Source organism: Pistacia vera, unplaced genomic scaffold (assembly GCF_008641045.1).
Source record: "Pistacia vera cultivar Batoury unplaced genomic scaffold, PisVer_v2 Contig78, whole genome shotgun sequence".
NCBI classification, from domain to species: Eukaryota; Viridiplantae; Streptophyta; class Magnoliopsida; order Sapindales; family Anacardiaceae; genus Pistacia; species Pistacia vera.
This window is the reverse complement of record NW_022196645.1, coordinates 3,147,695-3,169,156: the sequence shown is the minus strand read 5'-3', so window position 1 is coordinate 3,169,156 and position 21,462 is coordinate 3,147,695. Positions and strand designations below refer to the sequence as shown.

The 21,462-nt window shown below is 35.2% G+C and overlaps 2 protein-coding genes across 2 annotated transcripts in view; one reads left to right on the top strand and one right to left on the bottom strand.

The window, feature by feature from the left end:
• Window positions 1-1,370: 1,370 nt before the first annotated feature.
• Window positions 1,371-21,462, bottom strand: part of LOC116116678 (cx9C motif-containing protein 4) — a 28,076-nt gene continuing 7,984 nt past the window's right edge. The window contains 2 exon segments of the mRNA XM_031402722.1: window positions 1,371-1,456; window positions 1,459-1,478. Coding sequence (XP_031258582.1) covers window positions 1,371-1,456; window positions 1,459-1,478 — 106 coding nt within the window.
• Window positions 12,568-16,943, top strand: LOC116116571 (protein EI24 homolog). Its single transcript, XM_031402638.1, has 9 exons — window positions 12,568-12,590; window positions 14,367-14,495; window positions 14,588-14,651; window positions 14,840-14,925; window positions 15,011-15,093; window positions 15,703-15,779; window positions 15,893-16,008; window positions 16,615-16,724; window positions 16,800-16,943. Exons 2-8 carry the CDS (start codon window positions 14,401-14,403, stop codon window positions 16,688-16,690), a joined length of 597 nt encoding a protein of 198 aa, XP_031258498.1. The 5' UTR covers window positions 12,568-12,590; window positions 14,367-14,400; the 3' UTR covers window positions 16,691-16,724; window positions 16,800-16,943.

The window sequence follows — 21,462 nt, the reverse complement described above, 5'->3', positions numbered from 1 at the left end:
TTATATCAGAGCAGGTACAGTGGAACTAGAACTGGAACATCCAGCAGAGACGACCAATAGGACCCTGGTGAAAACATCTATCAAGGATTGAGCATGTGGTCGTATATGGAACATGGTAGAAGCAACAGCTCTAGCTCGTACATATATGAACCAAATGAGCTGAATCGCTACCTACAAATGAACATGTCCTACATGATGAAGAAGGAGAAACATGAAATGGATGTGCTTCCATTGTGGAACTAATATTAAAGTCGATTCCCCATTATAGCCCAAATGTCAAATGGCACGTAACATTTTTTCTGTGCTGGTTTCAACAATTGCATCCGAGACAGCATTGAAGATAGAAGATGTTCTTTAACCAATAAGATGATTGAAGTGATAACATGTTTACGGGATTGGACTCGTGCAGAGAGAAGACTACAACAGTATCCTAAAAATCCCGAACCACTCGAACTCTTCAAGAATACAAATTTGAACGATGTAAATATTATTGACGATGTAGATGAATAATTTGAAAAAAAAAAAAAAACAAATTTATTCAATTGTTTATTTGTGAAGTGTAAATGTGTAATTAAAAAAAAAAAAAAAAACAAATTTATTCAATTGTTTATTTGTGAAGTGTAAATGTGTGAATATTACATTTATGTTAAAATTAATTAATTAAATTATCTCTTGAAAGTTTAAATTGAACACACCTCTATTATAACTATAGTATTAATTATAATTTCACCATGTAATTTATTATTATTTTTAAATTAATTAAAATTTACTTATCTCCCATAAAAATTACAAACCCCCTACATAAATTTATTTGACCCCTAATATAAAAAAAGTTGAAGAAAAAATAAAATTTTAGACCCATAGCGAACCGGCCCTAAAATTTTTCATGAGCCTGGGACTGATCAACAGCCCACGAGTGACTATCCCCAATCAAGCCTAGACCTGTGACCCAGTTGGGATCCGTCCCTGGCAAGGGTCTATAGTTGAATGACTAGTTATTTTTATCATGGTCAATTTATCAAGGGAGGAAAGTTTTTTATGTCAAACCTCAGGGTGGCACTGCAATATAAATCCAATCCCTTTACCATGATCAAAAGCATCGGAAAAAAAAAAAAAAAAAATTAAATAAAGATCATGTACAAGTAGTTTTACTAATGCCACGCTGAGTATATCAATTACATGTACTTTTTGGGGTAATATTGCTCTACAAACACAGCGCAAACAAATGTTTTTTTTTTTTTTTTTTTTTTTTGGGTGGTGTGTTGTTGGTTATTATTACAATAGAACCCATCAACAAAAAAGAACAATGGTTTCTGGTTGTGTTTCTCATCCAGAGACTCCTGGTCTCCAATCGCAAAACACATCCAGGTCTATCTCTTCCCTATTTGCTTCAGAAGGCCAGACACCGAAGCACAATGCGTTGAGTCATAATTACACTTCTCACAGCAAGACTGAGCAACTCGATAACCTTCTGGCACCTAGACCCATTTATAAACATCGGTCAATAAAAAGCTATCATAGATTTTTGGTTTAACAATAGCAAAGAATGATAATACTTGCAACTTCCAAACTAAGACAATGTTTAAAAATAAGTTGGTCACGATGCACTACAAATGATTTCGAGTACATGCAGGTTTTAGCACAAGCATCTAACTTCGAAACTAAATTGATTTACTAGATTTAAATGGAACTAGGGTTATAGTAACTACTTTTCCCATATGATTATAGTAGCATTCACATGGGGATTAGATTTGAACATAATGAAGCTCCATTATAGATGAAGTTGATTATACACAAAATGCAGTACCCCACAAATACAATGTTAGTGTCTCCAGTTGGCGGAAACACTTAAATAATTTGTAAGTATCACTATTTTAATAGCTGAAAGGTTTTTGTTACTGGGTGATTACAGCTACGATGGCTCAGAGAGGCAATTACAGAAGCTAGCAGGTGAGAATAGATAAAGGTTTATTACATATGTGAAGTACATTGATCAAGTTCAGGCCTTACTCCCCTAGAAAGAAAACCTTCCACACAGTACCAATAGAAAGGATCAAATTCATATCACCACGCTATCCTGTTTTAGAACTATCATTTACTTATCTACGTTAAAAATACCAACAGCATAAAGGGACTAGACATATGGTTGGCACAGAAGTGAGTAAAAAAGCCCTAGTACATGTCCCTTGACAAGAATCTAGTTGAAAATTCATGCTTTACGGGCTAAATAGACAGCAAAGAATGACAGGAAATGTCAAACCCAACAAGGCCATGAAGCTTTTAGAATTAGATTAAAGTCTGATCTCGAGAAGATATAGAGAATGTGGGTACGGTAAGACAATATAGTACATAGCCTGGAATAATTGGGTGAAAACATGCTCATAAAAACAAAGGAACGGCAAATCACATTCTATACAATTAAGCAACATAAAGAAGAGTGTCATATCCACTTGGGATGCATCACGACCATAAGATCGCAAATGATGAGAAAACAAAAATCTTGGGATTTACATTGACAAACTATTCTCCAAGAGTAAAAACTTGTGAATGATTAGCTCACGAGCTCAATATTGTATCATTTTCTGTCAGTACCAACCATACCAACACAGCGCATTTGACATGCTAGACTCCATTTACATCAATTGGACTTCAAACGTGGCACTTTAAAATAATAGTAAAATTGGGAATTGTTACAGACCTCACTCAATGAAACAATTCAGTCAAAAAGTTCACCAAAACAGCAGTTCATCAATCACAGATTAATAAGAGTAATCCAATACTTGCAATATGAAGCAATGTGATAAAAGAACGAGTGCTAGCAGTTCGAGGAGCTAGCGGCCTCCCACTGGTGATTCCCTAAACAAAAATAATAACTGTCCAGCTAAGCTCCCCCTTAATATTCAGCAATGATTCTCCCACTAATTCCCAATCAATCGCGACACTGTACTCTAGCCTAACTAATTTCCACTGCCCTTATTCCACCCAACGTCCTCCTTCCTTGCCTGAATACTTCTTATTAAAGGGTGGCCTATCAATACACACCCTGCCAACTTGTCCCTAAGGTGAAGTAAGGAAAGTGGAGGTCAATGACTTCTAGGATCCCAGGGTGGCTTCAAAAGGAGGAAGATCCTGCCACTTAATCAAGACCTCTTGAGAACCATCCAAAAGACTGCGGAGAAGAGAGTACCGCTTCAATTGAACTAAGAGCTCCAATTCCTCGGTGAGACATGGGGTACGGCTAAGTTGGACAGAACTATGGAGGCTCGCTTGAGTTGCAAGAACATCGAAAACTGGGTGAATGGAGGTTATATCTAGCAGGCCAACTTGTAGGCGACAGAACCAATTTTCTCAAGCACAGGAAATGGACCAGAGAATCGGGGACTAAGTTTCTTGTTCAATTTCCTAGCCAGGACTTAAACTTATAGGTGCTGAAGTTAAGATATACACAGTCACACCCTTAAAATGAGATCTTTGCGATGAGCATCGACGGTCCTCTTTCATGTGTCCCTATGCGACCAGTAGTTGTCCTTGATCTCATTAAGAATAGCGTTTCTCTCCGACATTTGTCTATTAACATCTTCCACCAGAGAAGGGCACTAGTGAACTTAAGAAGTGGGGGGTGCTCGACCATAGAAAGCTAGGAAGGGAGTCATCCTGGTTGAGCTGGGTACGTAGTGTTGTACCAAAATTCAGCCCAAGGTAGCCAGCAAGGTCATTGTCAAGGTTGGGAACTGCAGAAACAGCAGAGGTAGCTTCGATACAATGATTAACTACCTCGGTTTGCCCATCTGTTAAGGATGATAGGCGGAACTAAATTTTAGAGATGTGCCGGCTGCCCTAAATAATTCCTCCCAAAGGTGACATAAACATTCTGTTTCTATCGGATACGATTGATTGCGGAGCCTGTAGCTTGACTACTTCTTTCACAAAAATGTCGCCACCTCTTAGCATTGTAAGGGTGGATAGTAGATGAAGTGTCCATACTGTCAGGCGGTCTACAACCACAAAAATGGTGTCATAGCCTGGCCCTAGGCAAGCCCCAATGACATCCATAGTAAGGTCCTCAAAAACCGGTTGGGGATGGGTAAGGGCTATGGATACCGCTGGTTTCAATGTCGAATGCTTGTTGGTGACATATAGTGCAAGATTTAAGAAAGTCTTGCAATCCCTTTTGATCCTTCCCAAAGGCAATTCTCCGCCACTTTCTTATATGTCCAAAGAACCCGAAGTGGCACCACCGGCTGGAGTGGAACTCATGGAGCAGCTTAGAAATATAGCTTGAAGACTTAGGAGCACCAACCGACTATGTACAACAAACAACCCTTGCATAGCTCATAGTTGGCCAACTACATGGATCAAACAATAGATCTTGTATGATTTTTGGAGCTTGGGATCTTGCTGGACTTCTGCAGCCAAATTGTCATTTTTTTGAATTGAACTACCAAGAGGGCCTGGTAGTTAACTTCTTCGTCACGCGAGATAAGGCATCAGCACCCTATTTGTGTTCCCTAGATAATATTGGATCTCAAATGTGAACCCATGAGCTTGGAAATCCATTTTGTTGCTCTGGCAGTTTCATCCTGCTGATCAAGGAGAAATTGAAGGCTTGTTGGTCAGTTTTGATTATGAATTTGCGCCTAAGAGGTAGTGACTCCACTTGCGTATGCGAACACTATGGCATTAATCTCTCTCATAGACTGACTTCAGTGTGGATTGAGGAGAGAAAGCTTGCTCAAGTATGCTACTGGTTTGGATTTTGAACTAGGACCGCCCCAAGTCTTGCACCTAAAGCATCTGTGTGAATTTCAAAAGGGAGGTCAAAGTTGGAGCTCCAATACCAAGACGTAGCCTGGCTGTCTTCAACTAATGAAGACCTTTGTGCTTCTCACCCAAAAAAAAGTCTTTTTTAAACAATGTGTAAGGGCTATGCAATGGGGCCATAGACCTTTAAAAATCTCGATAGTACCCCTAAGCCTAAACCCTCTCACTCTTCACATTTTTCGGGACTGGCCAAGCTACATGCTTCAATTTTTTGCGGCATCTCCTCTACCCCATCCGCAGACACCAGATGGCTTAAGTATTAAGTTTTCTGATTGAAGTTGCATTTCTTGCAGTAACCACCAGTTATGATTATGCAGAGTCAAAAGCTTGAGTAAGGTGAACTATGGGTATCCATGTCCAGACTGTAGATTAGAATATCATCAAAGAAGACCAAGACAAATTGCAAAGGATGGTTGAATAGGTGTTAAAAAGGATTGGAAGTGGAAGGTGCATTGGTTAATCCAAAGGGCATCACTAAATTCATGGTGACCTTCATGGCCAAAAGGCTGTTTTCGGAATCTCCTCTTTGACTCTATTTGGTGGTAACCGATTTAAATCCAATTTTGAAAAGACAGTTGCTCCAGCCAACTCGTCCAAAAGTCATCGATCGTTGTAATTGGAAACTTGTCGGGATGGTGAGGTTGTTAAAGGTCCTGTAATCCACAAACGAACCTCCTTGCCATCCTTTTTCTTAACAAAAAAAACCGGACTGAAAGGGATGTTGTGTGGGTTGTATGATGTCACCGCCAACATGTCTCTCCCAACCTTTCGATCTCATTTTTTTGGAAGAATGGTACGGTATGGTCTGATGTTAGGTGGTTGAGCGCCTTCTTTAAGAACTATGGCATGGTCATGAACTCTTTTGTTGTGCAACTTAGTGCGTTGATTGAACAATCTCTGAACTCTTCTAACACTCTAGCTACTCTTGGGTCTAAGGTCCCTTACTATCTTTGATTTACTCTCAATGGAACACAACAACTAGATACCCTATGCTGTATTCTGACTGTTCGAAGCATCGACTTAAGCAATACTCCTGATTTAATAGTGAGGATCCCCTTGCATAATACACCTCTTCCCTCTCCTCCAATGTCATAGTTAACTTTTTCCAATTTCGCACAATATCTCCTAGTGAGCTCCCCCCCCAAATTCAATGGAAATACTCCTGTTGGTATGAATTCTGTATCTCCATCTAAACCCTCACATATACCTTCCCCTTTTACTGTCACCCTGTTTCCCACCATTACTCTGAGGTCCTGCCCTTATCAATTGGTACCCCCAACTTGCACACCAACTCATGTGAAATAAGTTGTGCAAAGCACCACTATCAACAACACATGACCTCCTCTTTCCCGATGAGGCCTTTAACTTTCAAGTTTTATCCGAAGTAATCCCACAATTGAGTTCATGAAAGAGCTAAAGGTTACCTTCTGGATGATCTCTCTTCGGCATCGGGCATCGGTGTCGACATTTCCCTGTTCTAGCTCATCGTCTCCCATGCAAGAACTTGCAGAGATGTGGCTCTTCCATCGATGATTAGGGCCAAATTTCATCGCACCTAAAGCAAAGCCCTCTTTCCCTCTTGCTCTGTATTTCAACCTCTTAATCACCAAAAATTTTCCCCGGAAGCTTGTCGCCGTAGTTTCAGATGTTCTCTCTTTACAGTCAAATTGGCGAGTAGGCATAGAATACCCAATTTGGACTTCGTGTTGGACTACTTTCCCAATTTGGGCCTATGGATCTAGGCTTGGGCTGACCCAGTTGTAAGAGTCCATCCTGCCAAAAGTGCCTCCATTAAACTTTCCAACCCTTTTCAAAAACCAATTTCTCTCTTCCACTCTATGGGCCTGTTCCATTAAATCATGCAAGTTTGTAGGCTTAGTCAACCTAAGGTCAACTTTAATCTCTTCTTTAAGCCCATTGAGAAAATGCCCATGGAGTAACTATCTCCTACCTCCTTCAATGGTGCAGCGTGAGCTTCAAATGCTCACAGAATTCGTTACAGTTCTTGTTTGCCTCAGACGACCACCAGAGCTTAAAGGCTGACCCCTTAAATGATGGACGGAATCTATCGATGATTGCCGATTGAAGGATGCCCAGGAAATATCGATGAATGTGAATCCATCCACTGATACCAGTTTAAGGCTCGGCCCTCCATCAGACGACGACTGCCTCCACCTTTTCCTCCTCCTCATATCGGTTGATGGCGAAATAGAGATCAACTTTGAGTCTACCATACGGGTCCTCCCCATTAAACACCGGTACTCCAACTTCTTGATTATCCTTTTTCTCTATTGACCTCTTCTTTCCCAATCGATTCTGATCTCTATACTTTCCCCTCTAAGTTTCTCGAAATCGTCCCTGTTTTTTCCACTGACTATGATTGATCTCCCTCATCCTTCAATCTCATCCCTCCCTGAGCTCAAGAAGATATCCTTCAGACTTCCATGTCCTCCTTGAGATTTCCCAGATCTTCCCTCACCGAGCTCATAGCTTTTTAAACGTACCACTCCCTTTTCTATACCATCCATTTTGTTCTCCATTTTTGTTTTTAACATACCCCAACGAGGATCTGATACCATTGTTACAACCTCACTCAATGAAACAATTCCAATCAAAAAGTTCACCCAAACAAGCAGTTCATCATACAGATTAATAAGAGAATCAAATACTTGCATTGAATTTAGGGAAAAAACAGTACAGCAATATAGAAGCAATAGGATAAAAGAAAACAGATGCTAGCAATTCGAGGAGCTAGTAGCCGCGATATACTTGTTATTAATGGCTGGCCTATTAGATCAATGGTATGAATATAGAGACAAAACCGAGATTGTTCATGAGGCTAATAAGGCGAAAACGAACAAATGTTTAGCCCCTGAAGCCATAAACCTTTGACAGTAATCAAGAGACAACATCTTTCTTACTCATCAATAGGTCCTTTAGTTGACATGCACCCTAACGGCACAGACTCACATAACAAACACCTGGCCGCTGAAGGTCTTAGAAGCACAGAACTAACCAACTGCATTGATGTATCAACACATCAAATGCAGTCAATTGCGGTCTTTCCAAAGACTCTCATGCCAAAAACTCATCCTTTCAATGTCACCCTCAACTAGTCCTTCACTAACAAAGTGAAATAGAACTCCAAATTTGACTTGGAGGAACCCATATTTCTGTACTGAAAGTACATCACTTCATACCAACAAGGCCACAAATTTACACATTCTCTCCAACAAAATTAACTTCCTATTTCTTATTGAAAATCATAACATTGAACTCATGATCATAGGTTGTGAACTGGAAAAAGAAAAATACTTATTTTGAGAATATACGTATAAAAAGATTAAAAAATAAATACATTTTTCAATACATCAAATACTAATTTTTGTCTTTCCATGTAAAACAAGCCTTATCCTACAAACTTGGCAAAGTATCAGTCAAGTCAATCACTTCTCTATATATAACAACATAAAATCATAAATTCAAAATCCTATTTCAACAGCATCAAAATCTCATTGAAACAAAAGACTTTTCTTTTCTTTTCTTTTTATATCAATTTTCAATGAAACCCAGATGGATGATGGTGAAAGTTGTACCTTTGAGGGAGGAAGTTGTTTTTGGTGAGACAAGCTTGAATATCGCAAGCCTCTTTCTTGCATGGCTCTTGGTGGGCTGTGCCATTTTTAACTCGATCTTGCTCCCTGTTAAAGTTTTCTGATTCTCAGAGGAGTTTTATAATAATACGTTTGCAGCGGTACAGTTTTGTACCTTGAAATAACCGAACCGAACTAAACTCAACTGTCGGAGCCTCTCGATTTGCCACGTGATTTAACAAACGGATTTTATAGTTTAACCGTCTGTGTTAGTCTTTTGTATGAACACCGCGAGTTTCATTCTAACTCATACGGTTTGATCTTTTTTATAGTGAGTCTAGTTTCAAAATGTCCTTTTCAACATTTAAATTATAAAAAAAAATTCATAAATTTGACCTTAAGAAATATATAACCTCTTTGCTCCGTGTGTATAATTTTGTGTTTTTTTGGAAAAGTTTTTTGAAAAAAGTTAAAAAAAAAAGTTGAATTGGGGGGTATTACGATGTAGGATTACAAATTATTAAAATACCCCTATGTTTATTTTACAAAACACTCTTATAATAAAACATTAAAAGTTAACAAAAACACCCCAATCCACCCTCAAATACGACAGCCGGCCACCACACGCCGGGGTGGGCCGGAGCGCGTAACAAAAACATTAAAATATTAGGGGTATTTAATAATAACAAATTTAGGGGTTAAAAAATGTTGAATAATATTGTGAGTTTTTTGGTATTTTATGTTTAACTTTTTTGGGAATACTAAAAGGAGATTCCAAAATCCAACCAAACGAAGCCTTAAGTGGTGATAATTTGATAAAACATTGGCTTGCTGATTCCATTTTGAGAATATATTTTTAGTATTCTCAAAAAAGTTAAACAGTAAAATACCCCAAAAATCACAATATTATTCAACTTTTTTAAACCCCCTAAATTTGTTAATTTAATTAAATACCCCTAATATTTTTAAAAAATTTAAAATACCCAACAATCCACATTTACCAGATCGGCCACCACTGAGGATGTGGTAGGATGGCGCACTACCGGCTGAATCTGGCCGGTAGTCGCGATCTAGCCTTTTGGCAGATCCACGTGGTTGGCAAAAGGCAGATCTAAGGCCAAAGATTGCCATGACGGCCAGATCTTTGGCCGTAACCAGCGTAAACAAGCGCCAACAAACGGTCGTCGTTGACCATCAACGACGACTGTTTGTTTGGCCATGTTGACGAGCAAATACGGCCAGATCTGGCCGCAATGGCAGATCTACGCTAGATCTGCCTTGGGACAAATCCAAGTGGATATGATCGGAAAAGACATATTGCACCGACAGACAAGATCCAGCGGTCATGCTGCCGATACGGCGACTCCGCCACCCTCCGGCGATGGTGGCGGCTGTCCGTATTTGAGGTGGGTTGGGGTATTTGTTAACTTTTAATGTTTATTATAGGGGGTATTTTGTAAAAATAAAACAAGGGGGTATTATAATTTATAAATCCTACATCGTAATACCGCTCAATTCAACTTTTTTAACTTTTTTCAAAACTTTTCCCAAAACACAAAATTTAACCAAACGGACCATTATTCTTTTAAACTTAAATAAGTAATCTAACATTTGTAAAAAAAATAGAGGTAAAGGTCGTATTCGAGACAAGCAAATACACTAAAAAAAGAACCCACAGGAATTAGAATTGTATTTGCTCATTACCAGAAGGACAAATACATGGATAAAAAAACCTAGTTTTTGTTAAAACAAAATCGAGACATAAGATTATTTTTTGAAATTAGTTTCTTTTAAAATCTAGAGATTTAAGGAGTTTGTATATGACTTAATATATATATATATTTTTTAATACAATAGATGAATATTTTACCAATTACATTTATTTTATATACAGTGTGTAATTTATTTTTAAGAATTAGATAAAACCGAAATTAGAAAAAAAGTGATCATTACTTACAAATTGTTTTTACATATTATTTAAGGGTCACTTGTTTTAATCAAAATAATTTTAATACATATTATTTGCTAATGACTTGACAATAGTCTTCTAAAATAATATATAATCCCAACTCTAAGTTATACAGTATTAAATATATTTGTTATTAGAAGAGATCAAATACCATAAAATAATTTCAAAGGTTAAAATTGTTGTATTTTTTCTAAATATAAAATTTTGTGTGAATATGTTTTTTTTTTTTTTTAAACTAAAAGAGTTAAGATTACAAAAAATATAATTTTTTTTTCCTTTTGTACACTTTAATATTACATAATATTTATCTTGATCAAGAACAACTTCTTTAATTTTCTTAAAATAATTTCTAAAAGAACACAATCGTTATGTAATTAAAATTAAGCAAATTACTCTTAACTAGTTAATCTCCAATTAATTAAAAGTTAATTAACTAATAAAATCGGCCTTTTTCTTAAAAAATACAAAATATATCCGTGGCCAATCAAAACCCAAGACATTGATTCAAAATTGAAGTAGCTAAAAGCTTTCTTCAATCGTCTCGCTGAAAAATTTCCGATGGAAAATTCAACATTAATAAATCTTCTGAATCAAAATCAAAACAAGCTTTGCTTCAATGGCTCGACGTTTCCGAGAAGCTGCTGTCTCCACAGAGTCGTCGTTCTTTGCCACGGTTTGGCATAAAGAAGCGTGGTTTATTTCACGCTTCTTTAATTGGTTATTATTTGTGTTGTTTTGCTGTTTTAGGTGAGAAAGCTGATGATTCGAACAGGGCAGTGTTTTCTCTGAATGGGTTTATTTTTTTAGGAAGGTAATTTGTTTATTGGAGAGTTTAATTGGGTTTTCATCAATTGAGTTTTTTTTAGAAACTTTAGTTGTTTGTGATAGGATTTTTGCTTTTCAATTAACCATTAAAATGACTAAAAATAGAAGCTTTGTGAGTTCATTGTAATTGGATGTATTAAGGGTAATGATACTGCTAGTGCAATTTAGTATTTAGTTTTAATTTTTTCTCAAGTGTGGTTAGAGTGTTGATTAGTTATTACTTGAATTTGGATACTTTTACTCGGAATGCATGTTGTAGTTAATAGTTGCATCTGGATACTATTTAATTAAGAAAACGGGGGAGGATTGTTTGGGAGGGAAAGATAAAAGTAGGCGAAGACGTCTCTTTATCTGTATGTTGTTTGAAAGAAGAAAATGAAGGAAAGGAATAAATTTAAAAATAGGTTTGGTCAATCCTTTCATTTTGGGAAACCCAGAGGGATAGCACTCCCTCTCTCTCAGTGGATTGAGTTTTCCCTCAGCCCTTTTCTGCAACTGGTCACATTTGTATGTTCACTCATATCCAGTCTGGCTAATTAAGAATGTTCGTTTGTTGACCGGAGTTTGAACTTTATTCCCATAACATTTAGCCCATTTTCTTTGTAATTTTAGTCACTAACACAAATTTTAATTTACTCTGCCTTAATTTAGTATTTTTTTTCCATTTAGTCATGCAATTCCTTTCTGTATATTTATTTCTACGCAATCATTCATGTACCAATGCTTTCACTGTTGATGAACAACACTTTTTGAATCATTCTTGAAAATATGATGGATCTGACCACATCTCAATTGTAACCCATGCAGTATATGTGTTCTATACTCTGTTATGACCCCTACATTGCTGTGGATGTTACCTGATCATGCTCAAAGTTTTAGTTCTCAAGAACTTGCTCAGCTGGTGGTATTTTAAGCTTTATTCATTCTTACGTTTGGACTCATACAACTCCTTTATGTAAGTACACTGTATTTATCTTGTCAATTGCTTCATATTCTCACTCTTTCAAAAATTTTAAAACCATTTGTTTTAGTTTCTCCACGACACTTGTGGTATTCAGTTCATTTTATGGTGGGATTTTGGATAAACATGAGGTTTCAAATATTTCATGAAGTTAAGTTAGTTGAGTTTCATGTGCAAAGGAAAAATTTCAACCCTTGGCATTTTTGAACTTCTAGACATGGGTTAATTAAAAATTTCATTGTTGGTCTATTGCTTTGTTCTATATTTTTATCATATAAGACAATTATCATTCCTAGAGCACACTACTAGTTATACTCACTTTTCTGTTTAATTGGCACCAGGGAAAGTCACTAATTTGGCATTAATGCAGGTATTTTGGTTTTACCACTGTACTTTTCAGCATTATTCTGAGCAATATCTGGTATGTTTTCCTTCGATTTGACCTTGTTGTGGTTAGATTTGTAGATTATCTTCATTGTTTTACCTAGTTACTATACTATATGATTTGAGCGTAGATTGGTATATTTTCTTGGTTTTTAGTTCTATTCATACATTGATGAAGATAATAGTATTCCATTTGAAACCTTATCGTTAGATATTTGAAGAACTTCTCACTTTAACACCAGTCTTTGATACTGAAAGACCTCCTTTACTGAAGTCTACCAATTGAAGGGGCATAAAGGGCACAACGGGCGAAGGTGTTAGGGTGTGAATGAGCACTAAAGATTGATTGTGCTAGTGGGAGTTAGGTTGATTGATTGTGCTAGTGGGAGTTAGTTGGGAATCTCCCTGGCAGTTTGTTTAGAGGGGATATTTTAGTAGATCATTAGTATATAAAGTAGGATACTTGGGGAAGGGTTAAGTATTTTCTTCAGGGTTATCAAGGAGGGCCCTAACCTCGAAATTGCTGGGAAATTATCTTGTTTTGTGTTTACTTTGCTGTTGATTTGTTGTCATTCATTTCTCTTCTTAATACAGTATTGATTAATATGAGATTTGGTTTTCCTTGTATCTGTCTTTTGGGTTGTTTGGTTGGTGGATTTGGATTCATTTTGGCAGGGGTTCCCATCAAATACACAAAGTATTGATCCAAATATAAGCCACCCTCGCACTTGATCTGATAATTATTGTACAATATTCAAGTGTATTGATAAATAATTCATTTATCACAATATTTGTGGAATAGCACGAGATTTTGAGAAGTGACACATGATTAATCTTCACCCCTGAACTTGTAAATGAAGGAATTGCATGCTGCATGCTCTGGGATAGTCAGCTATGACTAACAGGAACCGGTTACTCTTAGGCTAAAGCCACCATTAAGCCCACAGTTAGCAATCTGCTCTTTTATAATACCTGTATTATATAGTAGCATTATATCTTTATTTCCTTTTTCTTTTATAAAGGGTCGAGAATTTCATTTAATTAATAAGTATATCAAATCTCACTTGCCACAAAATACACTTGGTTTGGAAGTCAAAATATAACCTTTGTATGAAATACGTGCTAAATTCATTGGATTCTCTTTACATATATTAAATAACTAAGATGATAAACTATTTTGGGTGACTGATGAGAAAAGCTACAGGGTTTATTTGATCAAATGGTTAAAAAACTCTTCTAATTCATCAAATAGTTCTATCATTTTAATGCTTAATCTTTCAAATTTTAGTGTTTTTTTTTTTTTTTTTTTTATTTGGTAGTGCTGAACATTTATGCTTTACAAATGGTTGTTTGTTTATGGAGGTTAAAATATGCATGAATAAATTGATTAAAAATACTCAACTTTTCATTCAAAATTTAGAACTTTTATGAATATTCCCTTAAAAAAAAATTGAATCAATACAACCAGTCTATAAACCATATTTTGTGACCTACATCTCTGTCATTATCCATTTTGCAAACCTTGTTTGTGTTGTATCTTGAAGGAAACTGTATGTTATAATCAATATATCCTTATTTTATTAGATCAAAAAATCTGTCAGCAGAAGTGTTTTAACTTTGCAGGTATGTTGTGACATCATAATTAGGAAGGAAGCTGGATATTGGAGTATTTGATCTACTATTTACTTCTACCTTCTGTGTTTTCATATTCTGTCATGAATGTCTTATTTGATGTTTATCATTGATTTCTTCCATATTCTTTTAGTCATAATTTCTAATTATCTTTTAAAAATAAAAAATTGTGATAATCTAGGTACAATGACATTGCTAAGTATGGGTTTGCTGCAATGGGAAGATCAAGGCAGACTGTACCAGAACCATCAAGAAAAAATGAGACTTCACAAAATGCAGATCAGAAGGATAGACCAATTGACCTAGGAGGGTACTACTGGTTACAGGCATTTATCTTCAAATAAGCAACTACGTTTTCCATACAGTGCGTAAAGTTCATATTTTGGATCATTTTTTCTGCAGGGTCATGATTGGACTAGGTGAACAAGTTTACTCGGTGCTTCTTTTGAGCTTCTTCTTTTTGGAGGTGAGATATTTTTTACTATATAAATTTTACCTCTCCCTTTTTTTACTTAATAATACAGTGGTAGTCTTATTTCATTCTATTCTTGTGTTTATAGAGCACATACTTCTTGTAACAGATATGGTATGCTATTGACTTGCAAAACTTACTCTTTTTATGACAATCTTCGTAGTCTTTTGAATCTTATGCAGGTTTACGCAACAGGATTTATACCCTACATTGGGAAGGCAGTTAATTTCCTACTTCTAGCTTGGATGTATGCCTATTACTGTTTCGAGTATGTAGTAAATGTGGACCTGCTGTTTAGTTTTTGTAGTTTCTCTTAACTGGATCATAGCTGATTCAGCTTTTGCACTTATTAGGTACAAGTGGAACTTTTCTGAAGTGGGTCTGGACAAAAGGCTTGACTTTTTTGAATCTAACTGGGCATTCTTTGCTGGTTTTGGTAATATATATTTTACTTGCTTCATGTGATTTTGGTTTAACCCTTTTGATATCCTAATCAATTTCACATAACAAATTAGTTAGTTCTGTAGATTCACATGGCCTGTGTTACTGTATGTTGCAGCTCCCCCAATTCCTATAGCATAACTTGAGATTCAGTAGTAATGAGGCTTAACTGTTAAGAGAGTGAGATTGACCCAATAAACTTCATGCAGTGTGGCTAAACTGTGCGAGTGTGACGTTGTATGCAGTAGGTTCCACCATGTAGTCCTTGATGTGCTCCCTCTCACCATGATAAAGGGTTTATAGTCATTTATATTTAACATTGAAGTCAAGGCTTCAATGTTTAGATGTTAATGCTTATCTAGTGTAATAACAGTTACCTTGGCTTTTATGGTAGCAAATATTGCTTTTAGAGAAGCTGACATCACCGGAAGAAGTGAATAATAATCTCTCATAATGTGGGAAAGAGTGATCTGAGTGTGGTGTCTCATTGTGTTATATGTCTAATGATCTTATTAACGTGTTATGAGTGGCTTTTTTGCATTATTTTACATGCATGATTATGATGACATATGCAATAGTACTAATCTCTTTAGTGGCATCACAGGAAGCCCTTGTGTTCTTGCTATTTTCTTTTTCTCACCTCTTGTGAGCTACGGAGTCATGGCCATACTATTTCCATTGGTACTGACTTAAACATTCTTCTCCATTGATTTACCAATTTCTTCTTTTTTCTTAAAGATGATACTTGCTTCTATTTTGGTTATATTTATGGTACTGATGGATGTGTCTCTCAGTTTGTTCTTACTGCGACGGGCTCCGGAGCAGAAGAATTTATTTCTTTAAAAAGAAGACAATGGAAAGGTTCCAGACTGGGGAGGCTTCCAATATTTTATGCAGCAGATACTTTGTCGTAAGCTATAACCGATACTATATATCTCTCTCAGAGCATTAACTTCACATTATTTCATTTGATAAACTTGCAGAAGGCATCCTTGAGTATCATAAATTTATGATATCCGCCTCACTTTAAACTAGCTTTTCATGATTTCTGTTGCAACTACCATTTCTGATGGGTTTCCATGTTAAAGTGAGTAGTTATCTTGAAGAGATGTTATGATTGTTGGTGACAAAAGCGACTTAATTTATCTAGGTTTCATGACCTCTTGGAACCTATTGAGGTACATTGCATTGGGGATGAACTATGAGTGTTCCTAGGAATGGTCTATTAAACAGATTAACATCATTTATTTAATTTTCTGAAGGTTAATACGACATGATGGATGACGCCCGTCAAACAAACATTCTCTCTCTCTCTCTCTCTCTCTCTCTCTCTCTCTCTCGCTATATATATATATATATATTCACCGGCTTGTATGTATTTTATCAGACACATGCTTTTCCGTTCAATTAATTTATATGCTTAATCTACCAGAGGAAACTGGGTTTCTTTTTCCTCTTTTGTTAATATTAATATTATCACTAGAGGCTGATGTTGCCTAACGTTGTTGATTTATAGGCTGAGAGTCTTGTCGTTCTTCCACTTCCGCCTGGAATCTCTAAAACAGAAACAAGAAGACAGTAAGACACTCTAAAAAGCTGTCTTGACGCTTACCTGATTTATCAACTGTAAGTCAATTAAGTCTGTTGAATGTTGAAGTTTCTGCAAGCTTGGATACCTAACATGTCACTCAGTAGTATCAGGTTCAAATCAAATGCTCGGTCAAACAAATCACATATATTCAACAGGACGATACCGATGTATTATAAGCTCCAATGCTCCAAGAAATTCTGCTGAAATTTCATGTGAGTTGAGCAAAATTGTGAAAAAGGTAATCTATAACCTGTCAATTTCGTAGCACTGTGTGTATAGAAATACAGGCTTTGAAAAATGAAGTTAATTTGTACATAATACAATCCTGAGCAATATGCAGGTGTTAATATTCCAAAATTTAACTTCCACATATCTTTGATGCTCATATTTAGGAATTTAACCATGAAATTATGTGGTGTTGACGTTTTTGCCAATTGCAAGCCTCACCAATGGTATCGGAATAGTGTTACCTTCTTTGCGGGCGTTAGCAGGAACCCAAAAAATTACATTTGGGGGTTAAGTGTAATATTTGATGAATAAGGGGACTAACTTTAAAAAATGTAGTTAGGAAATTGCATCGAAGGGAGAATTTGAAGAATAAGGGAGGCTGAAGGGTGAAATATGAAATTTAGGGGAGAAAATATATTTTTATATAAAATTTAAACTTTTTCTTAGGGCAACTCCACTTTACGTGGGTCTTTTTATCATGATTCAAAAGTTGATTGAATCTATTGATAACGTTACCTCTCAATCCTCATATGTATAGATGGGATTATGATTCAACCCTTGAGGGGACATCATGCACTCAAATTGATTGAACCATGATCCAATAGTTTAATTGTACGGTTGCGCATTCTAATATGTATTCAATAACTTAAAATGTCACACTTATATCATTTACGCATTCTAATATGCATTCAATAACTTAAAATGTCACACTTATATCATTTACCAAATATGGCTAAACATCTGGTCGTTAATTATCAGATTTTTTATCGTAAATCTAGTCTTTTTTTGCTAAATCGACACATTATTGGTTAGAATCAGCAAGTCGTGCATCATTAAGGCGACTTTTGATTAACCTCAAGTGATGATGGTCGATTGTCAATATTTAGGGTGTTTTTGTTAATTTTTATTGTTTTATTGTAAAAAAAGTTTAATTAAATTAAGGAACTTATAAAGTTTAAATAGAACTTATAAAGTTCAAAAATAGTTTATTGGATTTGAGAATATTAAAATAAATATATATTTTAGGTAGACTGATAGTCCCTTCTATCAAATACTAATGAATTTGTTAATATTATAAAATATAAACTTTGTCGTTATTGTATATTCCAAATTAAGATATCAAATCAAGAATAAGATTATGATGAGAGAGTTATGAGTTTGTGAAAAAAGTTGTATAATCATTACAAATGGGACAGAAGATTAGTTACCTAATCATGGATTCACCATAGGTCAAATAATAATAAAATTATTTTGTTACCCAATAAATATTAAATTTTTAAAAATTATTTTTTGAATCACAAAACAAAACTCTCTTTCAAGATGCTTGAAACTGTTTGGTATATTTTCTGAATATTTTTTTAACATAATAATTAATCAATAAAACCCTAGAGATTTTGAGTGATATTTTATCTAAAGTTATTATTCATATTTTAATTTTATTTTTATTTTTATTTTTCATATTTGAAAATTAATTTTGAAAAAGATACAAAAGACTCCAACAAAAAAAAAAAAACTTTTAAAATATAATTTGATAGCTGTGGAAATCCACGCGCTTTTCCTTTACAACCAAAAGACGCACTTACTACTCTAATCATTGGTGCACGTGAAACGCGTATTCCCCAATAACACATTAACAAACAAATGAATCCTAGCCCTCCTTCCCCCTCACAGTAACACCTCCGTGATCATCTCCGCTTCAAGATTTGACGAATCTTCAAGATCCCGCCCCTAATGTCATAAATTACATATCTTCATTCTTAAATTAACACTATTACTTTTCTCTCAAAATAACCTTTACATCTCAATTTTTTCTCAAATAACACCTAAAAGATTCCAACCAAACTAAAAATCCGGCCTGATTCCAACACCATTAGACCTCCCCAACACCACCATCAATATCCCCTTATCATCCTCACCAAAACCTCTAACTTTTTCACCCGATTGCACCTCGACAAGGTACCGAAATTTGACTAGAAAGAGACAACAAAATGTGAAAACCTAAGGGAGAGGCGGCGACGATCAACAAGCAAATACAGTCGGCGATGTTAGGGGTTTTGGTGGGGGCAAGCTGGTGATGCTATTGGTGGTTTTGGGGGTGGTTTTTAGTGTCGGGACTTGTCAGAATTTGGATGAAACTCCGATTGACACTAAAAGCGACGACCGGCGATTGGGGGATTCAATCAGATGGGGAGGTTAAGGGTTTTGATATAGGGGTTGAGATGATTGTAATGGTGGTGTCAGGAGGGGTCGATTATGTTGGGACCTAAAATCGTTAGTGGGGTAAATTTGAGAAGTAAAGGGTTATTTTAAAATTTTTATCTTTGAAATGATCATTTTACCATTTTAACTTTTAGAACAATTATCTGTTAATTTAAGGGTGAAAATCTGCAATTTGTAAAACCAAGGGTTCGCCAAACCTTGGGTGGGAAAATGTCGTTTACTCCCACTTCAAACAATTCAATCCCGGCCTTCCATTTTCCATCATCACAATCAATACCATTTTTTTCTGAAATTTTTTCTCATAAATCCATCGAAGTAAATAATGTCTTATGAGGATGAAATTAACCTAATATTATACCTAGGTCGGACACATAAATTTGAAATGATGTGATAAATAACATGAAACAATGACATAAAATGATACTGTACATGTTAATAAATTTCATTCTTAAAAAAAAGAGTAATGCTAGCTTTACACCACCCTTTACACCATTTTCATTACATCATGATGTGACATATGTCACATCCACACAAATTTTTAATTATTTTAAATTTTTAATATTATAATAAAATTATTATTAGTAAAATAGTCATGGTGTAATGAAAATAGTGTAAAGGGTGGTGTAAAGGTAACATTACTCTAAAAAGAGAGTCTTTTATATGATGAATACATATACAACTGAGTAATGAGATTATACACCACGTCAATCAAAATAAAATAAACACCCTCGTTAACCAATTATAAGTGCATTTGTTAAGATATCCCAATTTTTATTTTTATTTTCTTAAATTAAATTTATTTATCTATTAATTTTTTATCGATATTCTAGGACATATTTGGCTTATTATTTTTGCCCATATTCTCAATCCTATTCTCCAAAATAATGTTTGACACATTATTCCAGAAATATTAGCTTATTTTTTTAATTACTTTAGACCCCATAAGGTTATTAATTTCATTAAATACCCCCTGAAAAAAAGTTTAAAAATTAATAAAAACACCCTCATGACCTATACTTGCCAGATTCCGGTAACCACTGTCGGTGGTAGCCGGAATCTGTACAACGGCCTACCTGTCGACCAGAAATAGCTAGAAGTTCACCGATCTGGCCGTCAGCAACGGCCAAATCTTGGCCGTCGTTGACCAAAACTGACGGCCATATCTTTGGTCGTCGCTGACTTCTTTTGACGTTTTTCGACCGTCAACGACAATATTTAGCCATAGATCTGACATTTTTCGGGCAGATCCGTGGTGGATCTGGTCAGAAAAGGACATAGCGACACGTTACGATACAAATCTGACCGGTCTGAGTCGTAACGAAATTTTCCAGTCAAATTCTGGCGGTGGTGGCCGGAATCTGGCACTGCAGGTAGTGGGTGTGTTTTTGTCATTTTATATATTAGGGTGTTTAATTAAATTAGCAAACCTAAAGGGCTTTTCATAAATTTTTAAATTTTACCTCGTAATACTCTCCTATCCAACTACCCAATATTATTCTCAAAATCATATCCAAAATAATAAACCAAATATACCCCTAGAGTTTAGTATTTTCCCTTTATTCATATACAGAAGTCAAATACATGTACTTAGTATTTTAAAAAAGTAATTACTTTTTATTTTATTTATTAGTAAATCAATTTCAAAATTTAACTTTTTCTTGCTCAAATTGCGGAGCAGTGGAACAGTCATCGATGAACAAAATTGTCAGTGGCGGTAGGTTATTTTTATATTAAATTACGAATAATTTTATTTAATTTGTATTAACTTTTCTTAAGTATTTTTGCTAATGACTTGACAATGTCTTCTAAATTAAATAATCCCAAACTCTAAGTTATACGTATTAAATGTATTTGTTATTAGAAGATATCAAATACCATAAAATAATTTCAAAGGTTAAATTGTTGTATTTTATATTTCTAATATAAAATTTTGATTGTGAATATTGTTTTTTTTTTTTAAACTAAAGAGTTAGATTACAAAAAATATAATTTTTTTTTTCCTTTTTTACATTTAATATTACAATAATATTTATTCTTGATCAAGAACAACTTCTTTAATTTTTCTAAAATAATTTTCTAAAAGAACACAATCGTTATGTAATTAAAATTACAATTTACTCTTAACTAGTTTAATCTCCAATTAATTAATAAGTTTAATTAACTAATAAATGGCCTTTTTCCTTAAAAAATACAAATAATGTCCACGTGGCCCAATCAAAACCCAAGACATTGATTCAAAATTGAAGTAAGCTAAAAGCTTTCTTCAATGTGTCTGGCTGAAAAATTTCCGATGGAAATTCAACATTAATAAATCTTCTGAAATCA

Coding starts and splice junctions, on each gene's coding strand:
- LOC116116571 (XM_031402638.1), top strand. CDS start 14,401: ATGGGAAGATCAAGGCAGACTGTACCAGAACCATCAAGAAAAAATGAG. Junction 15,094..15,702: donor GGCATTCTTTGCTGGTTTTG/GTAATATATATT, acceptor GTGGCATCACAG/GAAGCCCTTGTGTTCTTGCT. Junction 16,009..16,614: donor TATGCAGCAGATACTTTGTC/GTAAGCTATAAC, acceptor GTTGATTTATAG/GCTGAGAGTCTTGTCGTTCT.